The sequence below is a fragment of the Vigna umbellata genome, chromosome 1 (assembly GCF_029865625.1).
Source record: "Vigna umbellata cultivar VRB3 chromosome 1, Vumbellata_1.0, whole genome shotgun sequence".
Taxonomy (NCBI): domain Eukaryota; kingdom Viridiplantae; phylum Streptophyta; class Magnoliopsida; order Fabales; family Fabaceae; genus Vigna; species Vigna umbellata.
Genome location: NC_142165.1, coordinates 27,793,372 through 27,811,797, shown reverse-complemented (window position 1 = coordinate 27,811,797; position 18,426 = coordinate 27,793,372). Strand labels below are relative to the sequence as shown.

Genomic DNA, 18,426 nt, shown 5'->3' with positions numbered 1-18,426 from the left:
ATATATATATATATATATATATATATATATATATATATATATTCTCTTATAATCAGAAAGAATATGTATATTTAATAAGATGGTATCATATTTAAAAAAGCGTAATGTCAACGTAAGGCATTAAACATTCTCATTTAACACATTTAGCACCACCATGCGTGTTTCTTTCTTCATACGTATGCACTGTTATTATCATTCGCGGGTTTATCGGTGGTTGACCTGTAACGAGTTTCTCTCTCCGCATTTACTTGGTTACATGCTAAAGCCACACCCCTATCGTAAATAACCATAATGACTCTATACCTGAGTCAAATACAATGGTTTTCATTCGGTGCTCACAGCCAAACGCGTGTTCAACTCACGAGAAAAAAAATGGTTTTCGTACTGCTGTGCAACATTTAAGCTTCTTTTTTTTTTTCCTTTTTTACACTTTGTAGTACAGCACACTTGAGCTTTGCATTGCACTAGTACAATGAAAGTTGGTGAAGTGTTTGTTAAATGAGATGCCATGTACCTTTTTTTCTTTCTTTTTTTTCCTTTTTTAGCACCGGCATAAATATTGCACCGTTTTGCGAATCTCTGTTTGTGCAGTCTCTCTTATAAGGTTGATTCTGACAAGATTATCAAAGCCTCAGAAAGGTTTGGGAGATTCTAATCTGCCCCCATTTTGAGTTTACTCATCGCAAACACACACACCAAAACTTGTTTGATGATCCTGTACAGCGTTCGGAGGTTTTGGAATCGGGGAAGGTGATGCATGTCCATTTTGTCTTTTCGGATCATTGGAGGATTGTGTTCTTGCGACGACACTGCTTTCAATTTGCATCATCCTGTCATTGAACTCCATTCTTTTCTCATCCAAAAGGAAAATTTGAGGTATGACATTTGATTTTGGCTTATTTTGAAAAAGGTTTTGTCTTTCTTTCTATTAGATTCTTTGAGAGATTTTTTGAAAGAAATATTTTAAATTTATCTGTTTCCAGGCAAGTGTGTGCATATATGGCACAAAAGGAAGAACTTTTTGTCATTTCTTTTGTTTTCTATCACTTTATTTCTTACAACAAAGTGGGTGACTCGAATTTACTCCTACAAATTATAACTTGTTACCAAATTTGGGCTGGAGTTTCTCTCTTTGCAATATGGACACTTCTTAAAACAGAGATGATAGATAAGAAAAGAGGATTTTCTCATTCCTTTTGTTTTGTGTCACTTAATGTTTTATGAAGATGTATTAGTCATATCTATTATGGTTGATCAAATCTAGATTTCTAAATTGCAAGTTAAATAGAGATGCCAAGTGAGATCTAGCAGGGTAGACACTTGAACGCAATTGTTTCCTTTCTAACCGTCAATTTTTATTGGAAGATTGGTTCAATGAACACTTCAAACCACGAAGAACTAGAAGAGATTCAGAACTGTGACAATGATGATATCGAAAATGCTGAACTAGAAGAGCCAGAGGGCCAAAGTAGCATGGCATCATGGAAAAGTCAGATCACAATTCGAGGATTAATAACTAGCTTCTTCATTGGTATCATTTATAGTGTGATTGTGATGAAGCTGAATCTCTCAACCGGACTTGTTCCAAATCTGAACGTTTCAGCAGCACTCCTTGGTTTTGTGCTTGTTCGAATTTGGACTGTGCTGCTTGAAAAAGCTAATGTTGTTACAACACCTTTCACTAGACAGGAGAATACCATAATTCAAACTTGTGCTGTTGCATGCTACAGCACTTCTTTTGGAGGTGACAAGTTAAATTGAATTTTATAATTTCTTGTGTATATTAATGAATAAGTGATGGTGTTTGTTCATGTCGGTTTTTGACTTTTACTTGATTATATGTAGGTGGTTTTGGGTCCCACCTCTTGGGTTTGAATAGGAAAACGTATGAGCAAGTAGGGGTTGATACACCGGGGAACACTCCAATTACCAAGGAGCCTGGAATTGGTTGGATGACAGCCTTTCTCTTTGTAACATACTTTGTCGGGCTAGCGATTTTGGTTCCTCTTAGGAAGGTATTTCTTATGATGAGCAGCCTTCAATGGTTTTCACTTGATTAATTGAACATATCTGGTTGTCAAAGGTTGTTATTCTCAATATAGATGTGATGAATTCTGTTTCAAATTAATTTGGTTGGAAGTAACTTGAATTGTGTTGCTGCCTGATCTGATCCAAAGTATGGTATTTACAGTTGATGATCATTGATTACAAATTGAGTTATCCAAGTGGAACTGCTACAGCCGTCCTTATTAATGGATTCCATGCTCCCAAAGGTGATGAGATGGCAAAGTATGAATAAGCTTTTATTTTTCATCTTCTGTCTTTTTCAAGTTGAACGTAGCAAGTTTTTATACGTATTAAACTAGTTTATTACATCTTTCACAGGAAGCAGGTTCATGGTTTTATGAAATTCTTCTCGTTCAGTTTCCTTTGGTCTTTCTTCCAATGGTTCTATGCTGGTGGAGTGCAATGCGGATTTGTTCAGTTTCCTACTTTCGGATTGAAAGCATGGAAAAACTCGTGCGTGGTTTCATCTTTCTTCTAGAGTGTGAACCATCAAATAATTGCCCTTCATGATTAAAAAATGTGTGAATTTTGCAGATTCTACTTCGATTTCAGCATGACTTACGTTGGAGCAGGAATGATTTGTTCACATCTTGTCAACTTATCCTTGCTTTTCGGTGCTGTTCTCTCTTGGGGCATTATGTGGCCATTGATCAGGGGACTAAAAGGACAATGGTTCCCTGAGAGTTTACCAGAAAGTAGTATGAAGAGTCTTAATGGTTACAGGGTCAGAAACGAACTACAATAAAAGACTCTCCAATCTAATTTTATTTAAGTTCTTCCATTTTTCAGGCCTCAAGTAACCTTCCCCTATTTTCTTGATGCAGGTTTTTATTTCCATAGCATTGATCCTCGGTGATGGGCTGTACAATTTCGCCAAAATTTTGCTTTTTACCGCCACAAATATCCATGCCACCATGGAAAGGAGGAGTAAAAAATCACGTAAGCTGAAGAGTGGTTTATAGTTTGTGTAAGTCATATTTAAAAAAGAATCTAATATTGGGTGCAGCTTCAATTTCAGATAACCAGGGTCATGATGATCTTAAACGCAACCAAGTGTTTGTAAGAGAAAGCATTCCAATGTGGTTAGCATTGTCAGGGTACATACTGCTCTCTGCCATTTCTATCATAGCTATCCCTTTCATTTTCCCCGAGGTGAAGTGGTATTATGTGGTGGTTGCGTATATTCTAGCACCAACACTAAGCTTCTGCAACGCATACGGTGCTGGATTAACTGACATGAACATGGCCTATAACTACGGGAAAGTGGCTCTCTTTGTGCTTGCTGCATTAGGTGGGAAAAGGCACGGCGTGGTTGCTGGACTCGTTGGATGTGGCGTGATCAAGTCTCTTGTTTCCACCTCTTCTGACTTGATGCAAGATTTCAAGACCGGTCATATGACCTTCACTTCCCCTCGATCAATGCTTGTTGGTCAAGCTATTGGCACAGCAATAGGTTGTGTTGTTGCTCCTCTGACATTCTTCCTGTTCTACAAGGCTTTCGATGTGGGGAATCCAGATGGTGAATACAAAGCCCCATATGCGATCATTTACAGAAACATGGCGATTCTTGGTGTGGAAGGCTTTTCTGCCCTTCCGAACCATTGTCTGCACCTGTGTTGTGGGTTCTTTGCATTTTCTGTGGCAGCCAACTTGGTGAGAGATTTTAACCCCAAAAACATTGGGAGATGGATCCCACTTCCAATGGCAATGGCTGTACCTTTTGTAGTAGGTGGATACTTTGCTATTGACATGTGTGTGGGTAGTTTAATCGTGTATGCATGGCACGTACTAAAAACCAAAGACGCTACTTTGATGCTTCCAGCAATTGCTTCTGGTTTGATATGTGGGGATGGATTGTGGATTCTCCCTTCATCTATTCTTGCTTTGTTTAAGGTTCGTCCCCCAATTTGTATGAGATTCTTGGAAAGGGATTAGAACTTCACTTGCAGAGATGTAATCAAATTCTGTGTCACATATCACTTTTGGGTTGCCAGGGTAGAATAATTACGAAGTGTTGCCACAAAAACATACTCCTTTGCATTTCCAACTGATTCATGTAAATAGCTTTATATTTTACTGATCTTAGAAACTATATTCAAACAAGGCCCTATAGAACTTATTTATGAATTTTAGCAATCACGTTGCGCACTAGGTTAAAATACCGAATCCGGTGTGTATTAATTTTCATTTAAACTTTAAAATTGTGGACTATAGTTTTTTTGGATTGGGTTTTAATTTCTAGGAAAAGTTTCATCCTATTTTTGTTCTTGAGAATGTAAAAGTAGAACTTCTTTTGTTTCAAGTGGCTAATTCGTTAACTATATGACTTACGGAGTTCTAATTCAGATTCAGTTTAAATCAGCATTGTATATGAATATTTTAGGTGACGCACACGTGATTGTCACATGTCAACGTGTTTTTCTTTTCAAATTCTAGGACGAGACCGTCTAGAGTCCCTTGACCAAGCTATTTATTAAATAATTCATATTATTATATAAAGAGATTTTCTCTTTTTAATATATTGTTTTCAATTGTATTCTTCAAGTATCTTTTAAAATTGAAATAATTATTTCACCAATTTTATTTTTTTAAGTTTAATTTATTCATTTTTATCAATTTGGTATTTTTTCTGAAATTTAACTATTTTTAAAGTAAAATAACTATCATAGTAAAAAATTATTTACAAAAAATAAAAATTTCTTACAATAAAATTGTAAAAGTTATTTAAATTTAATTTATTAACTATAATAATAATAATTTTATTTCCTTTTTTGTTATCATAAAAAAAAGTAATTCACATTATTATAACATAAATATTTTTTTTTTCAAATTCTAGTAAGAGATTGTGTTAAGGTCCTTACTATTAAATTATTTATATTATTATATGTGGATACTTGACTCAACTAATAATTAAATAATACAATTTAACAATGTTCATCTAGCTATAGTGACTAAATAATATTAATAGAAATATTTGTTAGTATAATTATTGTATATTAACAAATATATCGTTAAATCTTGATTATGATATAATGATATCATAAATAACCATTTATGTCATATATCAATCATATATATATATATATATATATATATATATATATATATATATATATATATATATATATATATATATATATATATGATACATGTATCACTATTATTATCATGCTAATTTATCATGTAAGTTTTTATAATAGATTTTATAGAACCCAAAAATCCTATAAATACATATGATATTTTTTCAGGGAGTAAATCACTTTCTCTTGTTCATTCATATTATATATAGATCTAAACTCTCTTATTGACTTGAGCATTAAAAAATCTTTTCCAAATAGATCTTCTCCTTTTAGACAAGGAGAGATTCATTTTGGCCATCAAAATCATTTGTTCCTTATAAGAATATTTCGTATCTACCGTGGGATGTATGTAAAAGTTTATCGTGCCTCCACATTTTATACTATCACATCCTTTTTAGTCATTTTTGGAAAATGTTTGACTGTTCTCCAAACTTGTGATGGGGCCAGTCTAGGCAGTGACATATCAATTTCAACTTCCCCTTTGTGAAATACCTTGTTTCTCCTAAACTAGTGATTAGTGGGCAAGAACCTTCGATGATAGTCAAACCAACAACTTTTTCAACCATAACTCAATAAGAATGTCTTAGTGTGGTCCATGCAATGCAGACTATTGGGAATCTCACATCAACGCATCAATGCCTTAGACAGCCTGATGGAGTAGACGAAGATCTCTCAACGCAATAGACGAATGTAAGAATGAAAGAAAGAACACTGGGCTGGAGTGAAAGAGAACTGGACTAGCAGAGCATACAAAGAGATAATTTGGAGAGGGAAATCCTAAACTTTGACCTGATTTAATTGAAGAACATATTGACAAATTTATCTATTGAAAAATTAAATCAATAATACCTTTTGGACAAAAAAAAAATCATCGATAAATGAAACAAATACATTCATCTATAAATCTATCGATAAATACAAATTATTGACAAACATTTTCATCGATAAACACATGTATCTGTCAATAATTAACATTTACCAACATATCAGTACGGTTAATAAATAGTCATTGATAAAGTGTGCTTTTCCTATATTGCAAATGGAGTGTTACATCATTACAAATCTTTACAATATTGAAGAAAATAGTTAAATTCTTCAAATACTTCCACCATAGATCCCACAAATCATTATATAAATTAAGGTATTGAGCTAGTTGAAAATAAAGTAGTTAGGTATGAGTAGGGATGCAATGGGTCGGGTCAGACACGGATAGTGTCTACCCACAATCCGACCTGTTTATAAGCAGGTATTAAAATATCTGTTACCCGCAACCCGCAGATACCAAATATCTGTGAATATTAACTATCTGTCGCGGATTTTATCCACGAATATCTGGCAGCACGAATTTTTTTATCCTCCCTAACTGAGTTATGGTTATATTATAATGTATGTTGACATCTTTTAGGATTTGAGATTGTGAGGCAGCTTTAATTGTAAGCGCTGTGTGTGTCAGTGGAAAGGTTTAACCATTATTTATTTATTTTTCTATCTAGAGTTAGATTTTGAATGTTGGGATTGCAAATTGTGATAAATAAACTGCCACTGATTTGAGTATCCGATGTTTATAACATCTAAAATACAGGACAAAGCTTTAAATGCAATATCATATATATTTAAGCATTTCTTGGCCAGTGTTAGAATTTTATTTCAACAGTTTTTGCACTAAAATATTCTATTAAATATTGCATACTATTACTAAAACAATATGTCATCTAATGTTGGAACAATCATTGAAGACAGATCTAAGTGTTTATCGTAAATCATATTAACCAAAAGGGGAATGACGATAGGTATAAATAAAATATAAATTTTTGAATCGAAAGAACCAGTTGAATTCAGAGAGAAATGAAAGCTTGGCACAGTGCTTGATTACACAGTAGGGTAACATACAAGACACAAATAAGCAATTAAAGTAATTAAAATTAAGTGTAATTAGTTAATGAAAAGAAAGAAAACGAACTAAAATGATAGAGACTGATTAAATGGATGTTCCCCATGTTGTCTACTATATTGCAGCTACGTACGTACAAACAAAACACTAAAAAGGGGAAGGGTGAGGTCAGATGCTCTTTCTGGAGTGTGGAAGCCATCTTTAGTAGAATGTTTGCTGGATTTGTTGAGCGAGTTCTTCGGCACTGAGTTGGCATTCAATTCCAATCTACAAAGGACAGATTTAAGAAACCATAGTTATTAATGGACCACACTGAACACGTAAATAGCATGCATACATTATCATTAATTTAGCTTCCATGAAATAAATAATTTCATAGGGTAGGTCAGTATTTAAAACCGCTACCAATAAAATATATGTTTTTTCGCCAAAATAAAGATAATGCCTGCAAGATGCCATGATACATCACACGTCCCTGGCGTCTCCGACAAATCCAGTGAAAATTGTACTGCATATCATAGTTTATTACACATCACGGTAGTTATGTACTTCACTGTAGAGGACTAGCCAAAAACAAAACTACTAGTTGTATTACTTCATTCAATATACACCACATCTTCATGGTCATTATTTTAACATTTTCTTCTTCATTTAGCAAGCTTTTTGAGAGTTCAATTTGAGCTAGTGCTTGCTAGCTGTCATTCAAAGATAGCAATAGACCCTAAACCATACAATTTCTTGTTAATATTAACTTAAGATATCAATAAAACAGTGGTTTGACACCATGACAGTACCTTAATAGTGAAAGAGTTGAGCATGGTTTCATCAGCAATGTTGATGTTGACATGGAGGATTTCAAGTGCTAGGTCTTCAAGGGCTGATATTATTCTGAGAGCCTGTCCAGGAATTGGTGGTGAAACTGTCTTGAGAAGAAGATGTGGACCTGAAAACTTGACCTCAACATCGGCGATAACAGACTTGGAATTGGCAACAAGCTCTTTGATGTTATCGTTGATTGAAGAAGAAGCCGAAGAAGTAGGAGAGTTGGGTATAGTTGGAGAAAGGTAACTTGGTTTGTAAGGGCTGCCAGGCTGTGGAGTCCTTGGACTAATGGGTAGGTTTATTCTAGGGCTCAAGGGTGGTTTTCTAGGGCTTAGTGGTGAAGGCCTTGTGCTTGAAAGTAGCCTAGGGCTTAGTACATCACTGTAAACTTTTCTTTGTTTCTTGGCCTCTAGGCACTGTAGCAGCTGTTGCAACTCGTTGATGTAATCAACCACACCTTCAATTATTGATGCTTGGTCTCCCTTTCTCATATATGAACAAAACAACAAATCAGCCCCAAGTACCACTGCATGAAATCACAACATACACAAGCCAAGTAGAACATTTTCTTCTGTGACTTTTCTTTCCCTTACACTCAAACTGCAACTCCCTTTTATTATATTTTGTTTACACTTATTATTATTTATTATTTTGATTTTTTTATAAAAAAGTATGTATGTAAAAAGGTGTACATCAAAGGATAACGACCCACTTTTCTTTATCCTTCGTACTTACGCTACTCTCTCTCTCTCTCGGTGTCATCTTACCTTTGGGTGTCCCTATTGAATGATTGTTATACTTTTTCTGCACTCAATTTAAAACTATATAAACATTAACATTATATTAATTAACATTTTATTACAATTATATAATATTGTATTGAATAAAAAAGATGTAGAGTAGATATATTAGTTTGAAGTATATTTTTCCTTTCAATATCGCTCTTCGATATGCTACTAGCTGATAAAACAAATCATTTTGCAACACTTGAGTAATCTTTTTGTAGACGATGGTTGCTTACAAGAAAAACTGTATTAAAAAGAATACAAGAATAAGAAAAAGATTTCAACATAGCATAATACAAAATCGTGAAACATTCATAGGTAGTTAAGTTAATTAAAGTTGTCAATGTCAAGGACGTTTGGAGAGTAAAACAAAGTCAGGAATGCAAACTCTTCTTGAACTAAATTAATGTAATAAATGTAAAATCAAGGAAAGTTTCTAGAATTTGAATATATATGGGAGTGATGTTTAATTAAGTAAGCGATAACGAAGACTTAATTACCCGTTTGGCATAGAAGGAAGGCAAAAGTGACCTCAATACGGACAAGTTGTAATTCATTTGCTTTCTTCGGTTGCGCTCCACTGTTATATGAGACACCTTCTGTGGTTCCTCTGCCAAGGTGGGGCTAAGCTTTTTTGTCTTGCTTTCAAGCTCCGTTTCAGAATCTTGTGGAACACTTGAAGATATTGAGACCTTTCGGAACTCGATTTGCTCGTTTTCTTTCGAAGTTGGGTTGATAATAACAGCACTATCGTTGATGGGGGCAAAATCTTTCGAGTCCTGTAGGCTCTCCAAGATGGAAAGGAGGTCCCCAAACTCCGTATCTTTGAAAATATCAAATAAGCTGTCATCTATTGATGGAGTTTTCTGGGGTTCCATTTCTCCTAACTCCAAAAGGATTATAAAATATCAGAAAACGGAATGAGTGGGGGAAGAGAAATTTCTGAAGTTTTTGATTAAGAAAAAGGTGGAAAGGAGTTATGGAAAAAAGAGAGGTACCTGGTGGTGATGTGAAAGAGACTAAACTCTCACGATGAAGGTGTCAACTACTACTGTAGCAGTACTACTGAATGAATATGTGGTTTTGTAAACGGTGAGAGATAGGATCTCAAGGCAGTGTTGTGGTGCACTGAATCTTATGGCAGCAGGCAGAGCAGAAAAGCAGTACCAGACCAAATCTTAAAATTACAATTAATATTCAGAGACGTTAGGATAAAAGAGATCGATATCGAGTACATTGGAAAAATTTAAGGATTTCATACAGTGCTAGCTAGTATAATGATAGAAAAATAAATTCAAATCGATCTTTTGCATTTGAAGAAAATAGAACAGATAAGTGTGAATGTAGACAAAAGAGAAAAGAATGAATCAAACATGTGAGGAAAATAATGTGAGTGAAGGACATGATGAGTGAAGGGGAAAATTATGGTGAAGAGATGAACATGTGGATATTTATGTGTAGAGAAAATGAGTGTGATTATATTTACATAAAAAGTGAGAGAGAACAACTATGAGTGAAAAGAATTATCATATTTAAATCAATATCTTTAAATTAAAAATAATTTATTATTTTTATTCTTTGTAACAAATGTGTATGAATTCATAACATATAAATTAATGTCGGTTTAGCCAATTATAACAAAAGTAAATGTAAATATTAAACAAAAATAGTTAGGATCACAATATCTTTCACTTAGCAGTTAAAGTTAATTCATCGACTTAATCAATGCTAATTCAAATAAATATAAAAAAATAAAATAAATAGTTAGTGTTATAATAGGAATGGCTAAGCTAATCCTATTAACATTAAGAAAACTTAACATTATTTTCTATTTTTTATTAGTGTTAAATTTTGTGAATAAAAACCAACTTTTTCATAATTTTTATTTTGTTTAATCTTCAAATTTATCTTGCTCTTTGTATTTTAGTATTTTATATTTGTTACTTTATTTTAAGTATCTGAAATAAGTCAATGGAAAAATGGAGGAAAACAAGCTAGAACTCAAGGAAACATAATTAAACAAGAAAGAATTTTTAGACAAACATCCATGTGTCAAGATCACTAGAATTGCACTCAACATAGCAAACTTGAAGAAATGACTCACCTATAGGGTTACACTACCATGGACTACTCTTGGACGACCAAAAAACTACCATTGTACACCAGACTGAGTTGTTGGGCAAGTTAGCTTCTCACTAGGTGAAAATATAGTACAAACTTGTAGTATTCGAGTCGTTAGGCGAAAATATGGCTTGCTCAACAAGTTACAAGTCAGAGAGCCTCAACTTTTAAGCCTCGCTAGTCGAGAATGAAGTCGCTGGGTAAGTTTGTCTTGATGCACACAAATGAGTATTTAATCATGTTTTCGCGAGGATTTTGGACATTCCTCATTTTTTACATAAATAGATTCACCTAGGATGCTTGGGAGAGACTTTTAGAGGTTGTTTGGGATGTTGGAAAGCTCCCTCTCTCCTCCTTGGGTTTCATCCTTTATCCATGGTTATGTTTCCCTTTTGGGGTTGAAGAGGAAGATAGGTTGCACATTGGAGGTGGAAGTGCGAAGGAGAGGCGTGATTGAAGCTTGGCGTAACTTCTAGGTCCCTTTGGAAAGGACCGCTTCATCTTTTTTATGGTTTCAATTTCTTATGTATCTCTTCAATTTGTTTCCACCATGGAGAGTTATTTCAATTTGTTCTCTACCTTGCGTAAAATTGTGTTGTTAATATATATATATATATATATATATATATATATATATATATATATATATATATATATATATATATATATATGTTTATTCAATTTGAGTTAGTGTTTGATTATGCTTAATGCTTGATATGACTTATTTACCTGCTTGATTTTTTATTCTTGAGGTGATAGGAAATGTCCTTAGAATCTATATTTAAAATTGAATGTGTAATGAATGGTTGTATCTAAAAACAGAAATTAGTTCATTAGTAATCTTAGACTCTTTAAATTAATGCATGATTTCACTTGTTAAAGATTCAAAGGATTCAAATTTGATGACTAATCAAAAGTCTATTAATAGGATTTGAGTATGTTGATTTTGACTTATATATAGAGTTGAAATGTTTGTGAATGCATGATAATGAAATTGATAAAATTTAATCTTGACAATTATATATAATCTATGTTAAATTTTTTTATTGCATACCAACTCTTTAACAAAAATACAAAAGAGTTTTCATAGTGTTTTTGTGAAATTTGTAATTTGATTGAGTTACTGAGGATAAGAGTTGTCCGAATATTTCACAAATCCTTCACAAACTATTTTTATATTTATCATTTACTATGTGCAACTAGTACACTTGTTGTTTTCTATTAATAATTAACATAAGCTACTATAATATTAGAACAAATACTTATTTTTGTTACAAAATTAAAAATAATTTAATTTTTTTTATTTTGCATTAACTAACTGTATTAATATCTAATGTTAAATGTAACATCCCAATTTAACATGTCACGTAAGTAAAAAGACGAATGTTGATTAGGAAAAATAAAACTATGATATCATCACAACATAATGAAAATTTAAAACTTTATTATGTGATATAATGAAAATTTTAAACTTTATTACGTGATAATTTTATATCTTTTGATTTTTTTTTAAATTAACCTTTTATTTTGTGTTAGAATTATAGCAAAACTAATTTTCACATTATCATAATTCATACAACTATTTATTTTAGGATTTTATTAAAAGATATTGTTTTATTAAAAGTTACAGCTAAAAATGCATGAGGAATATTTGATATTATGTTTATTAGCAGTGTGATGGGCTAGTTATTTTGGTCTGCGAAAAGGACGTTTAGAGGAAGAGATAAGGACATGAATCACCAATAAATGTACCGTTTAGGGAAGGTAGCAGAGGGCGAGGATCATAGCGTATCCACATAAAAATTGCCATCCATAAATACTTCTACTACCATTCATTAATACAGCAGGTAAATCATTATAATATGTGTTCTGATTAAAAGGTAATTAGGACCGATTAGCCAGTAAACATTCAAATGCTTTGCCTCTACCTTCCACACCTCTCTTTATCTTTAATTAGGTGTAATTTACGTTATAGATTTGTCGAATTTTGTAGAGGCACGTGTGGGTCTCTATTGGTTCCTAATTGGGCTTCTTTTGGGTCATGCAAAATGGCCGAATACCTCCAAACATTACTCAATGTACTTCCACTTCCAAATATCTCATTTACACCTCTAATTTTCAAAAATAACTTTAAAAATTATATTTTTTATCTAATTTCAAAATTCGATGAAAGATTTTTTTTTCATTAAATTTCAAAATTCGATAAATAATTTTTTAAAAACTTTATCGAATTTTGAAATCCGATAAAGAAAATGAAAAATTCTTCCTTAGATTTTGAAATTCGATGAAGAAAAAAAATTCATCAGATTTTGAAATCCGATTAACTACAAAAAGTGGGATGTAGGGTTTTTTGAATTATAGAAGACACAAAATGATTGGAACTACAAGGTGAAATGTAAAGAGAGGATGCATAGGAATCCCACATCATATGGAATCAACCTAATTTTGGCTAAAATGAGGCACTCCATGCAAGGGAGGTGTGAGTCAAAATGCTTCATGTTTCGGCCCATCTTTTGATTGTTTGAGTCCTACATTCCTTTGAATGTAACAGCAAGGTCTTGTGCATCTATAAATGTGACCTCTTGTGCTCTTGTAGCATTCACATTTGAATTAATGAGAATTGCTTTGCTTATAAGCTTGTCTTCTTGTTCTCTTTTGGGTCATAAATGGGAGTAACATTTTCCTTATTCTCTCCGGATAACTTTCTTTAGAAGACGAAAATCTTAGTTCTTCAGTAAATTTAGAAGTTTATTAATTTTTCTTATCTTCCGATACTTCCTTGAAAATGCTTCCATCAGAAGCCTTAGTGTGTTGGATGCTAACTTTAGTGTTTAATAAATCCAAGCAAATCAGATCTTATATATTGGATTTTATGTCTAACAAAAATTTATTTTGTTACAATTTGATTAAGCATCACGATTTAACTCAGACCGTCTTACACATGTTGTGAACCATTAGAAGGTTCTTATGTATGAAGATGAACTTTTGTTTCACAAAATACACATTAAAAGGTTTGTAAAAGTAATAAAGATTAATTCACTAACTAGCATATTTATTAACATAAAAAAATTTCCATTACGAAATAGTCTAATGTTTCTATTAAAATATTAGACCATAATCTCTGTTCTTTTTATGATGACAAATACCACGAGTTTTGACTTATAACTTTTCTAGTAACCAACCCGTTCATGTCCATGTTGTACATTTTACGTTATGAGTCTTACTGATCTCTTAAACATAATACGATTAGTTAATATCAAAATCGTCAACATCTTAGACAATCTTTACCTAATGGATAATATAGATCTCATATGTATTATCTTATTAGTAGTAAATAATTGAGTCTCATAGGCGTGACATTATTAGTTACCTAAATCTTCTAAACCTCCTCCTTGTGGCCCCTGGCTTAAGAATTAATAAAAGTTGAAATTAAAATAATTCAAATTCAATACAAAATCGTGGATAATTCAATACCGAAGTTAATCCTAAGTTAAGCATTTCAACAAACTAATTGATTATTGCATATAGTAAAATTAAATTACAATCATTTCCTTTTATTTCTCACATTAAATAAAATAACTCTTAGAAAAATATCATTAGTACTGTAAAATGTTTTTCATAGCCACTAGTGTGTACAAACTAAAGCAAACTCCTAAATATCAGTAGCAGCAGCAATAACTTACTTAAAGTAGAAATGTGGTAAAACAAAATAAATTAATTACATTAATTACAATAGCAGTATTACTAACAATCTAACTACTGCAGTAACAGCAACACAAATATGAAAATCCTTTATTCACCCTGAAGAAGAAGCTTTCTCAACCCGAAAAAATATTTGAATGACCATATTTTCCCTTCATTAGAAGGCTTGTCATGTAGATTTAGCATCCCTCCCAGACATATACACTTCGTAAGCATTTTTTGTAACATTATGTATGGTGTACGTCAACATATTTGTCACCAAACTTTTCAATTACAGGCAAACTAACTAATTTACCCGAGATATTAACTTCAATGCTTTCTATCTTGTCAAGACTGAGTTCCACAGCTCCAACAAGCGTCGTTTATCTCATTTGGTGGAAATATTTATTACTGCAACAGTTGAGAAAAACAATCGATTCAACAACAAAAACCTCAATTTCGAAAACAAAAGTTATAGCAAAGTATCAGCTAAACACACTCATTTCAAACCACTGGCTAAGGCTAAGTTACCATTAGAGCTAAAACGTGGGGATTCAAACAGTAAAAAGAAGTGAGGCGGACACCACTTGGGAGACCCAAAACACAAGAAAAACAAATAAACAAACAAACAAAAGAAGCTCCCTTCTCAACTTTCTCCAACAACACAATTGAAGATAATAACTTCACTTTGATAGTAAACACCAAGGCAGAAGCTGTCATACACAATCTTGTGATTTTTTCCTTCTTTTCTTAAAACCGAAGTTTTTTAGATAATAACTTCAACCAGACGGGTTAAAAAATTCAGCTGGGAATATAAGAGTGACAAATCCCCTAATTTTTCAAAAATAAAAAAACTACCTTGAAACAAAAAAAAAATTATCAATCTTTTAAATCACAATGTTGTGATTTTTCTTTCTTTTCTTAAAACCCAAGTTTTTAGATAACCACAAGGGTAGCTACAAAAAGTTCAGCTGGGAACGTCAAGAGTGAAAAATCCGCTAATTAGTTTAAAAACAAAAGCTATCTTAAAAGTAAAACAATGATAAATCTTTTACATCGCATAAAAACGAATAAGATCACCTAATACCTTCAGTTCAAGCAATCTTGTCATCTGTCTGGTCCACTACTTTGCGTTGTCCAACATCAAAGAAACGGTAGAACACAAAATCAGCCTTTGGTTGCGAATTTCCAATATTCTTAGAAATGCAAACGACATTGCATTTTCCAACTATAGCTTCCTGGTGCAAATAAGCCTCAAAACGTCAGAAAAATAGACAAAACCTTAAATGATAGAAGAAACAGCCACAAGGACTCAAAACGGCAGAAAAAAATAGCCAAAAGTCTTCAAAACAACAAGAGAAAAAACTTATCAAAAGTTAGTCTAAATAACAGTATATTAGCTTAAAGCAAATGACAAAGATAAGTTTCAGAATCCAAAAATTGCCAAAGGATTGATATTTGCAACACCTATACCAAAAACGACGGAACAACAGCCGATAATTTTGAAAACGATAGACATCAAAATAGCCAACAATACTAAAAATGACAGCAAAAGTATTTAGAATCCGAAACTCAGAAAAATAAAAATATTGAAAACGACAACGAAATAGCCAACAATACTATAAACGGCAGAAGAATATCCAAGAAATATTCAAAACGATGGGGAAAGGATTCAGAGCCGAAAGCTTACGAGAGGATTAACATTGGCGAAGCCCTTGCCGTCACCGCACGCCAAAAACAACTCGTTCTCCTTGGTTTCGATCCCTTCCAAGAACTTCTGAATCTCGCGGGAGCGGAAGAACCACTGGACCTTGACTTTCCTCGACTTGTCGCGATTCTCCCAGACCTTGATTAGCTTCCCTATGTGAGGCACGTCGCAGCTTTCGTTTTGGAGATAAACGGTATCGTTGAGAGCGTACTGCACACCATCGAAGGTGAAGGACTCGTAGAACTGTACGTCCTTCTTCTTTCCACCCATGCCTCGCTTCCTGCCCCACGCAAACTCATAATTCAAATCGTCTTTCCCCATTGGCGCCGCCATTGATGGTGACGGACAAAGAGGGCAATGGCTGCGCAGTGGACGAGGCAGTAGTTTGAAAATAGAAAAGAAAACCCTCACGCTAATTTGGGAATTTTTTTCCCAATTTTTGTAAGAAATACTCAAATAAACTCAATCCCAATTTTTTCACGGACTTTTTATATCTTCACTATTCGGTGGTCATCAAAATACACTTGTAATTAGATACCCAATTCTAAACTTTATTTTTAAAGAAAAACTTAACAAATAAAGACAGAAATTAAAATAATAAAAAAATAATAAAACAAAATGTTTCTATTATGATTTTGTTTTTTATTTTAGATAGTAAATGCTGTAAATCTATACGGAATGAATCTAAAAAAATCTTTGAAATAAAATATGAAGTTTTCAAAAGAGAAGAACAGAAGGAGAAATACTGCAATATAAATTACATAGAAGTATATAAGAAAATTAAGTGAATATTTTTTGTGTGAGGACATACTATATTTATAGACTTCTTTTAAACCTAGACTGAAAAGATATAAAAATAAATAAAAGATATAATTTTATACCAAATACTTATTATTTAGTCTATTGCTATCATACGTGTGTGTATATATATCAAAATAATATTTTCTTAATATTTTAACGATATTTTTTAATATATAATAAATAAATTATTAGTGAAAATCTAATAAAAATAGAAAAAAAAAAGTAATAAAATAAAAACCATTATATGATAATATAATATAATTATTCACAACAATAATGTATAATAAATATTTAAAATATTTGTAAAGTGCTTTACAAAATATAATATTTTTGTGAATTGCGATTACTGTTTGATTAATTATTAATAAAAAAATCTGTTTATGAAACTTAGAAGTTAATATAAAGGAAGTAAATAAGTGATGTACATGGGCAATATTTAAGTAATAAACTACTTTTGTAATCAACAAAACTCAGGACTTAATTAATGTAGAAATAATATTATTACTTAAGTACAGCTTATTGGAATAATAATATTAAAATAATATGATATAAAAATTATCAAATAATATTTAGTGATAAAACATTTCAATATATGGAGTTTTAAATAATAATTCAAACAAAAAGTAAATTAAATATTATAATAAAACATGTTAATATGCAAAATTAATTAATAAAATTAATCATCAATGTATTATTTTGAAATGTAACGTTTGTAACAATGTAAATTAAAGTTAGTAGATGTTTAAATATATCTTAAAAATAGTTTTAAGAGAGTATATGAAAAAAATAATAATAATAATATTAATCATAATAATAATAATAATATTATTATTATTAGGTTTAATAGTCTTTTTGGTCTCCACTTTCGTTGTCTAATCTCAATTTTGACCCCATTTTTAAAAGTGTTTGGAATATGTCCACACTTAGATAAATTTGCGTCTAATGTGTCCCTTCCGTTAAGTATCACCAAACGGAGTTAATGCATTAATGATGTGGCACCAGTTATGTGAAACGTGTCAGTATATTGATTTTGTGAATAATGACGTGTAAAGGAGTAACAGAGAATATGATTTTTAATTAAGTTAAGGTTTTATAATTTGGGGAAAATGTGATTTAGGGGTCATTTATGCGAGTTGAGGGCAATTGGATTTCTGCGAGAGAAGATAGAGTCGTTGTCGCACTTAAGCTACATTGCGAAGACAGAGATCGTGTAGAGATCGTTGTACGTTGGATTTGGACTTGCATTTTCAGAAATCGTGTTGATGGGTATTACAAAAAGCACGACTCCAAGGTGCGTTTATGGTAGCTTTTGAGTTTAGCTTTTGTTGTTGTCGATGTGGTCCCCCCATAAAAGGGTGTTACCTGTGTATGCTTTGTCTGTTTACTGTCCCCCATTATCTGCGCATGTGCTATGAATAGTGTTGCAACATTGTGGTTGTGGTTCCCCTACTGTTGTGTGGACAAAATTTG

The 18,426-nt window shown here is 32.3% G+C and overlaps 3 protein-coding genes across 5 annotated transcripts; 1 reads left to right on the top strand and 2 right to left on the bottom strand.

Moving 5' to 3' along the window:
- The first annotated feature begins 349 nt into the window (after positions 1-349).
- Positions 350-4,170, top strand: LOC124841316 (metal-nicotianamine transporter YSL3-like). 2 transcript variants are annotated; one of them, XM_088102401.1, is made up of 8 exons: positions 350-876; positions 1,366-1,744; positions 1,846-2,015; positions 2,192-2,289; positions 2,386-2,520; positions 2,602-2,791; positions 2,892-3,006; positions 3,086-4,170. In XM_088102401.1, exons 2-8 carry the CDS (start codon positions 1,375-1,377, stop codon positions 4,000-4,002), a joined length of 1,995 nt encoding a protein of 664 aa, XP_087958527.1. In that variant the 5' UTR covers positions 350-876; positions 1,366-1,374; the 3' UTR covers positions 4,003-4,170. The 2 variants fall into 2 exon arrangements, with proteins under 2 accessions (XP_087958527.1, XP_087958526.1); XM_088102400.1 differs by having other exon boundaries at positions 3,074-4,170.
- Positions 4,171-6,971: 2,801 nt separating this feature from the next.
- Positions 6,972-10,012, bottom strand: LOC124841315 (transcription factor SPEECHLESS). 2 transcript variants are annotated; one of them, XM_088109742.1, is made up of 4 exons: positions 9,644-10,012; positions 9,146-9,532; positions 7,833-8,342; positions 6,972-7,305 (listed from the first exon to the last, which is right to left on the bottom strand). In XM_088109742.1, the coding sequence occupies exons 2-4, from the start codon at positions 9,521-9,523 to the stop codon at positions 7,240-7,242; spliced, it is 954 nt and encodes a 317-aa protein (XP_087965868.1). In that variant the 5' UTR covers positions 9,524-9,532; positions 9,644-10,012; the 3' UTR covers positions 6,972-7,239. The 2 variants fall into 2 exon arrangements, with proteins under 2 accessions (XP_087965868.1, XP_047173524.1); XM_047317568.2 differs by having other exon boundaries at positions 9,146-10,012.
- A 4,454-nt stretch (positions 10,013-14,466) lies between these two features.
- On the bottom strand, positions 14,467-16,612 carry LOC124841317 (protein ANTI-SILENCING 1-like). The gene is made up of 3 exons (XM_047317569.2): positions 16,138-16,612; positions 15,535-15,685; positions 14,467-14,858 (listed from the first exon to the last, which is right to left on the bottom strand). The coding sequence occupies exons 1-2, from the start codon at positions 16,486-16,488 to the stop codon at positions 15,542-15,544; spliced, it is 495 nt and encodes a 164-aa protein (XP_047173525.1). The 5' UTR covers positions 16,489-16,612; the 3' UTR covers positions 14,467-14,858; positions 15,535-15,541.
- Between the last annotated feature and the right edge of the window lie 1,814 nt (positions 16,613-18,426).

Coding starts and splice junctions, on each gene's coding strand:
- LOC124841315 (XM_047317568.2), bottom strand. CDS start 9,523: ATGGAACCCCAGAAAACTCCATCAATAGATGACAGCTTATTTGATATT. Junction 8,343..9,145: donor CTTCCTTCTATGCCAAACGG/GTAATTAAGTCT, acceptor TATATGAGAAAG/GGAGACCAAGCATCAATAAT. Junction 7,306..7,832: donor TCAACTCTTTCACTATTAAG/GTACTGTCATGG, acceptor TGTCCTTTGTAG/ATTGGAATTGAATGCCAACT.
- LOC124841316 (XM_088102400.1), top strand. CDS start 1,375: ATGAACACTTCAAACCACGAAGAACTAGAAGAGATTCAGAACTGTGAC. Junction 1,745..1,845: donor CTACAGCACTTCTTTTGGAG/GTGACAAGTTAA, acceptor GATTATATGTAG/GTGGTTTTGGGTCCCACCTC. Junction 2,792..2,891: donor AGAGTCTTAATGGTTACAGG/GTCAGAAACGAA, acceptor TTCTTGATGCAG/GTTTTTATTTCCATAGCATT.
- LOC124841317 (XM_047317569.2), bottom strand. CDS start 16,488: ATGGCGGCGCCAATGGGGAAAGACGATTTGAATTATGAGTTTGCGTGG. Junction 15,686..16,137: donor TCGCCAATGTTAATCCTCTC/GTAAGCTTTCGG, acceptor TATTTGCACCAG/GAAGCTATAGTTGGAAAATG.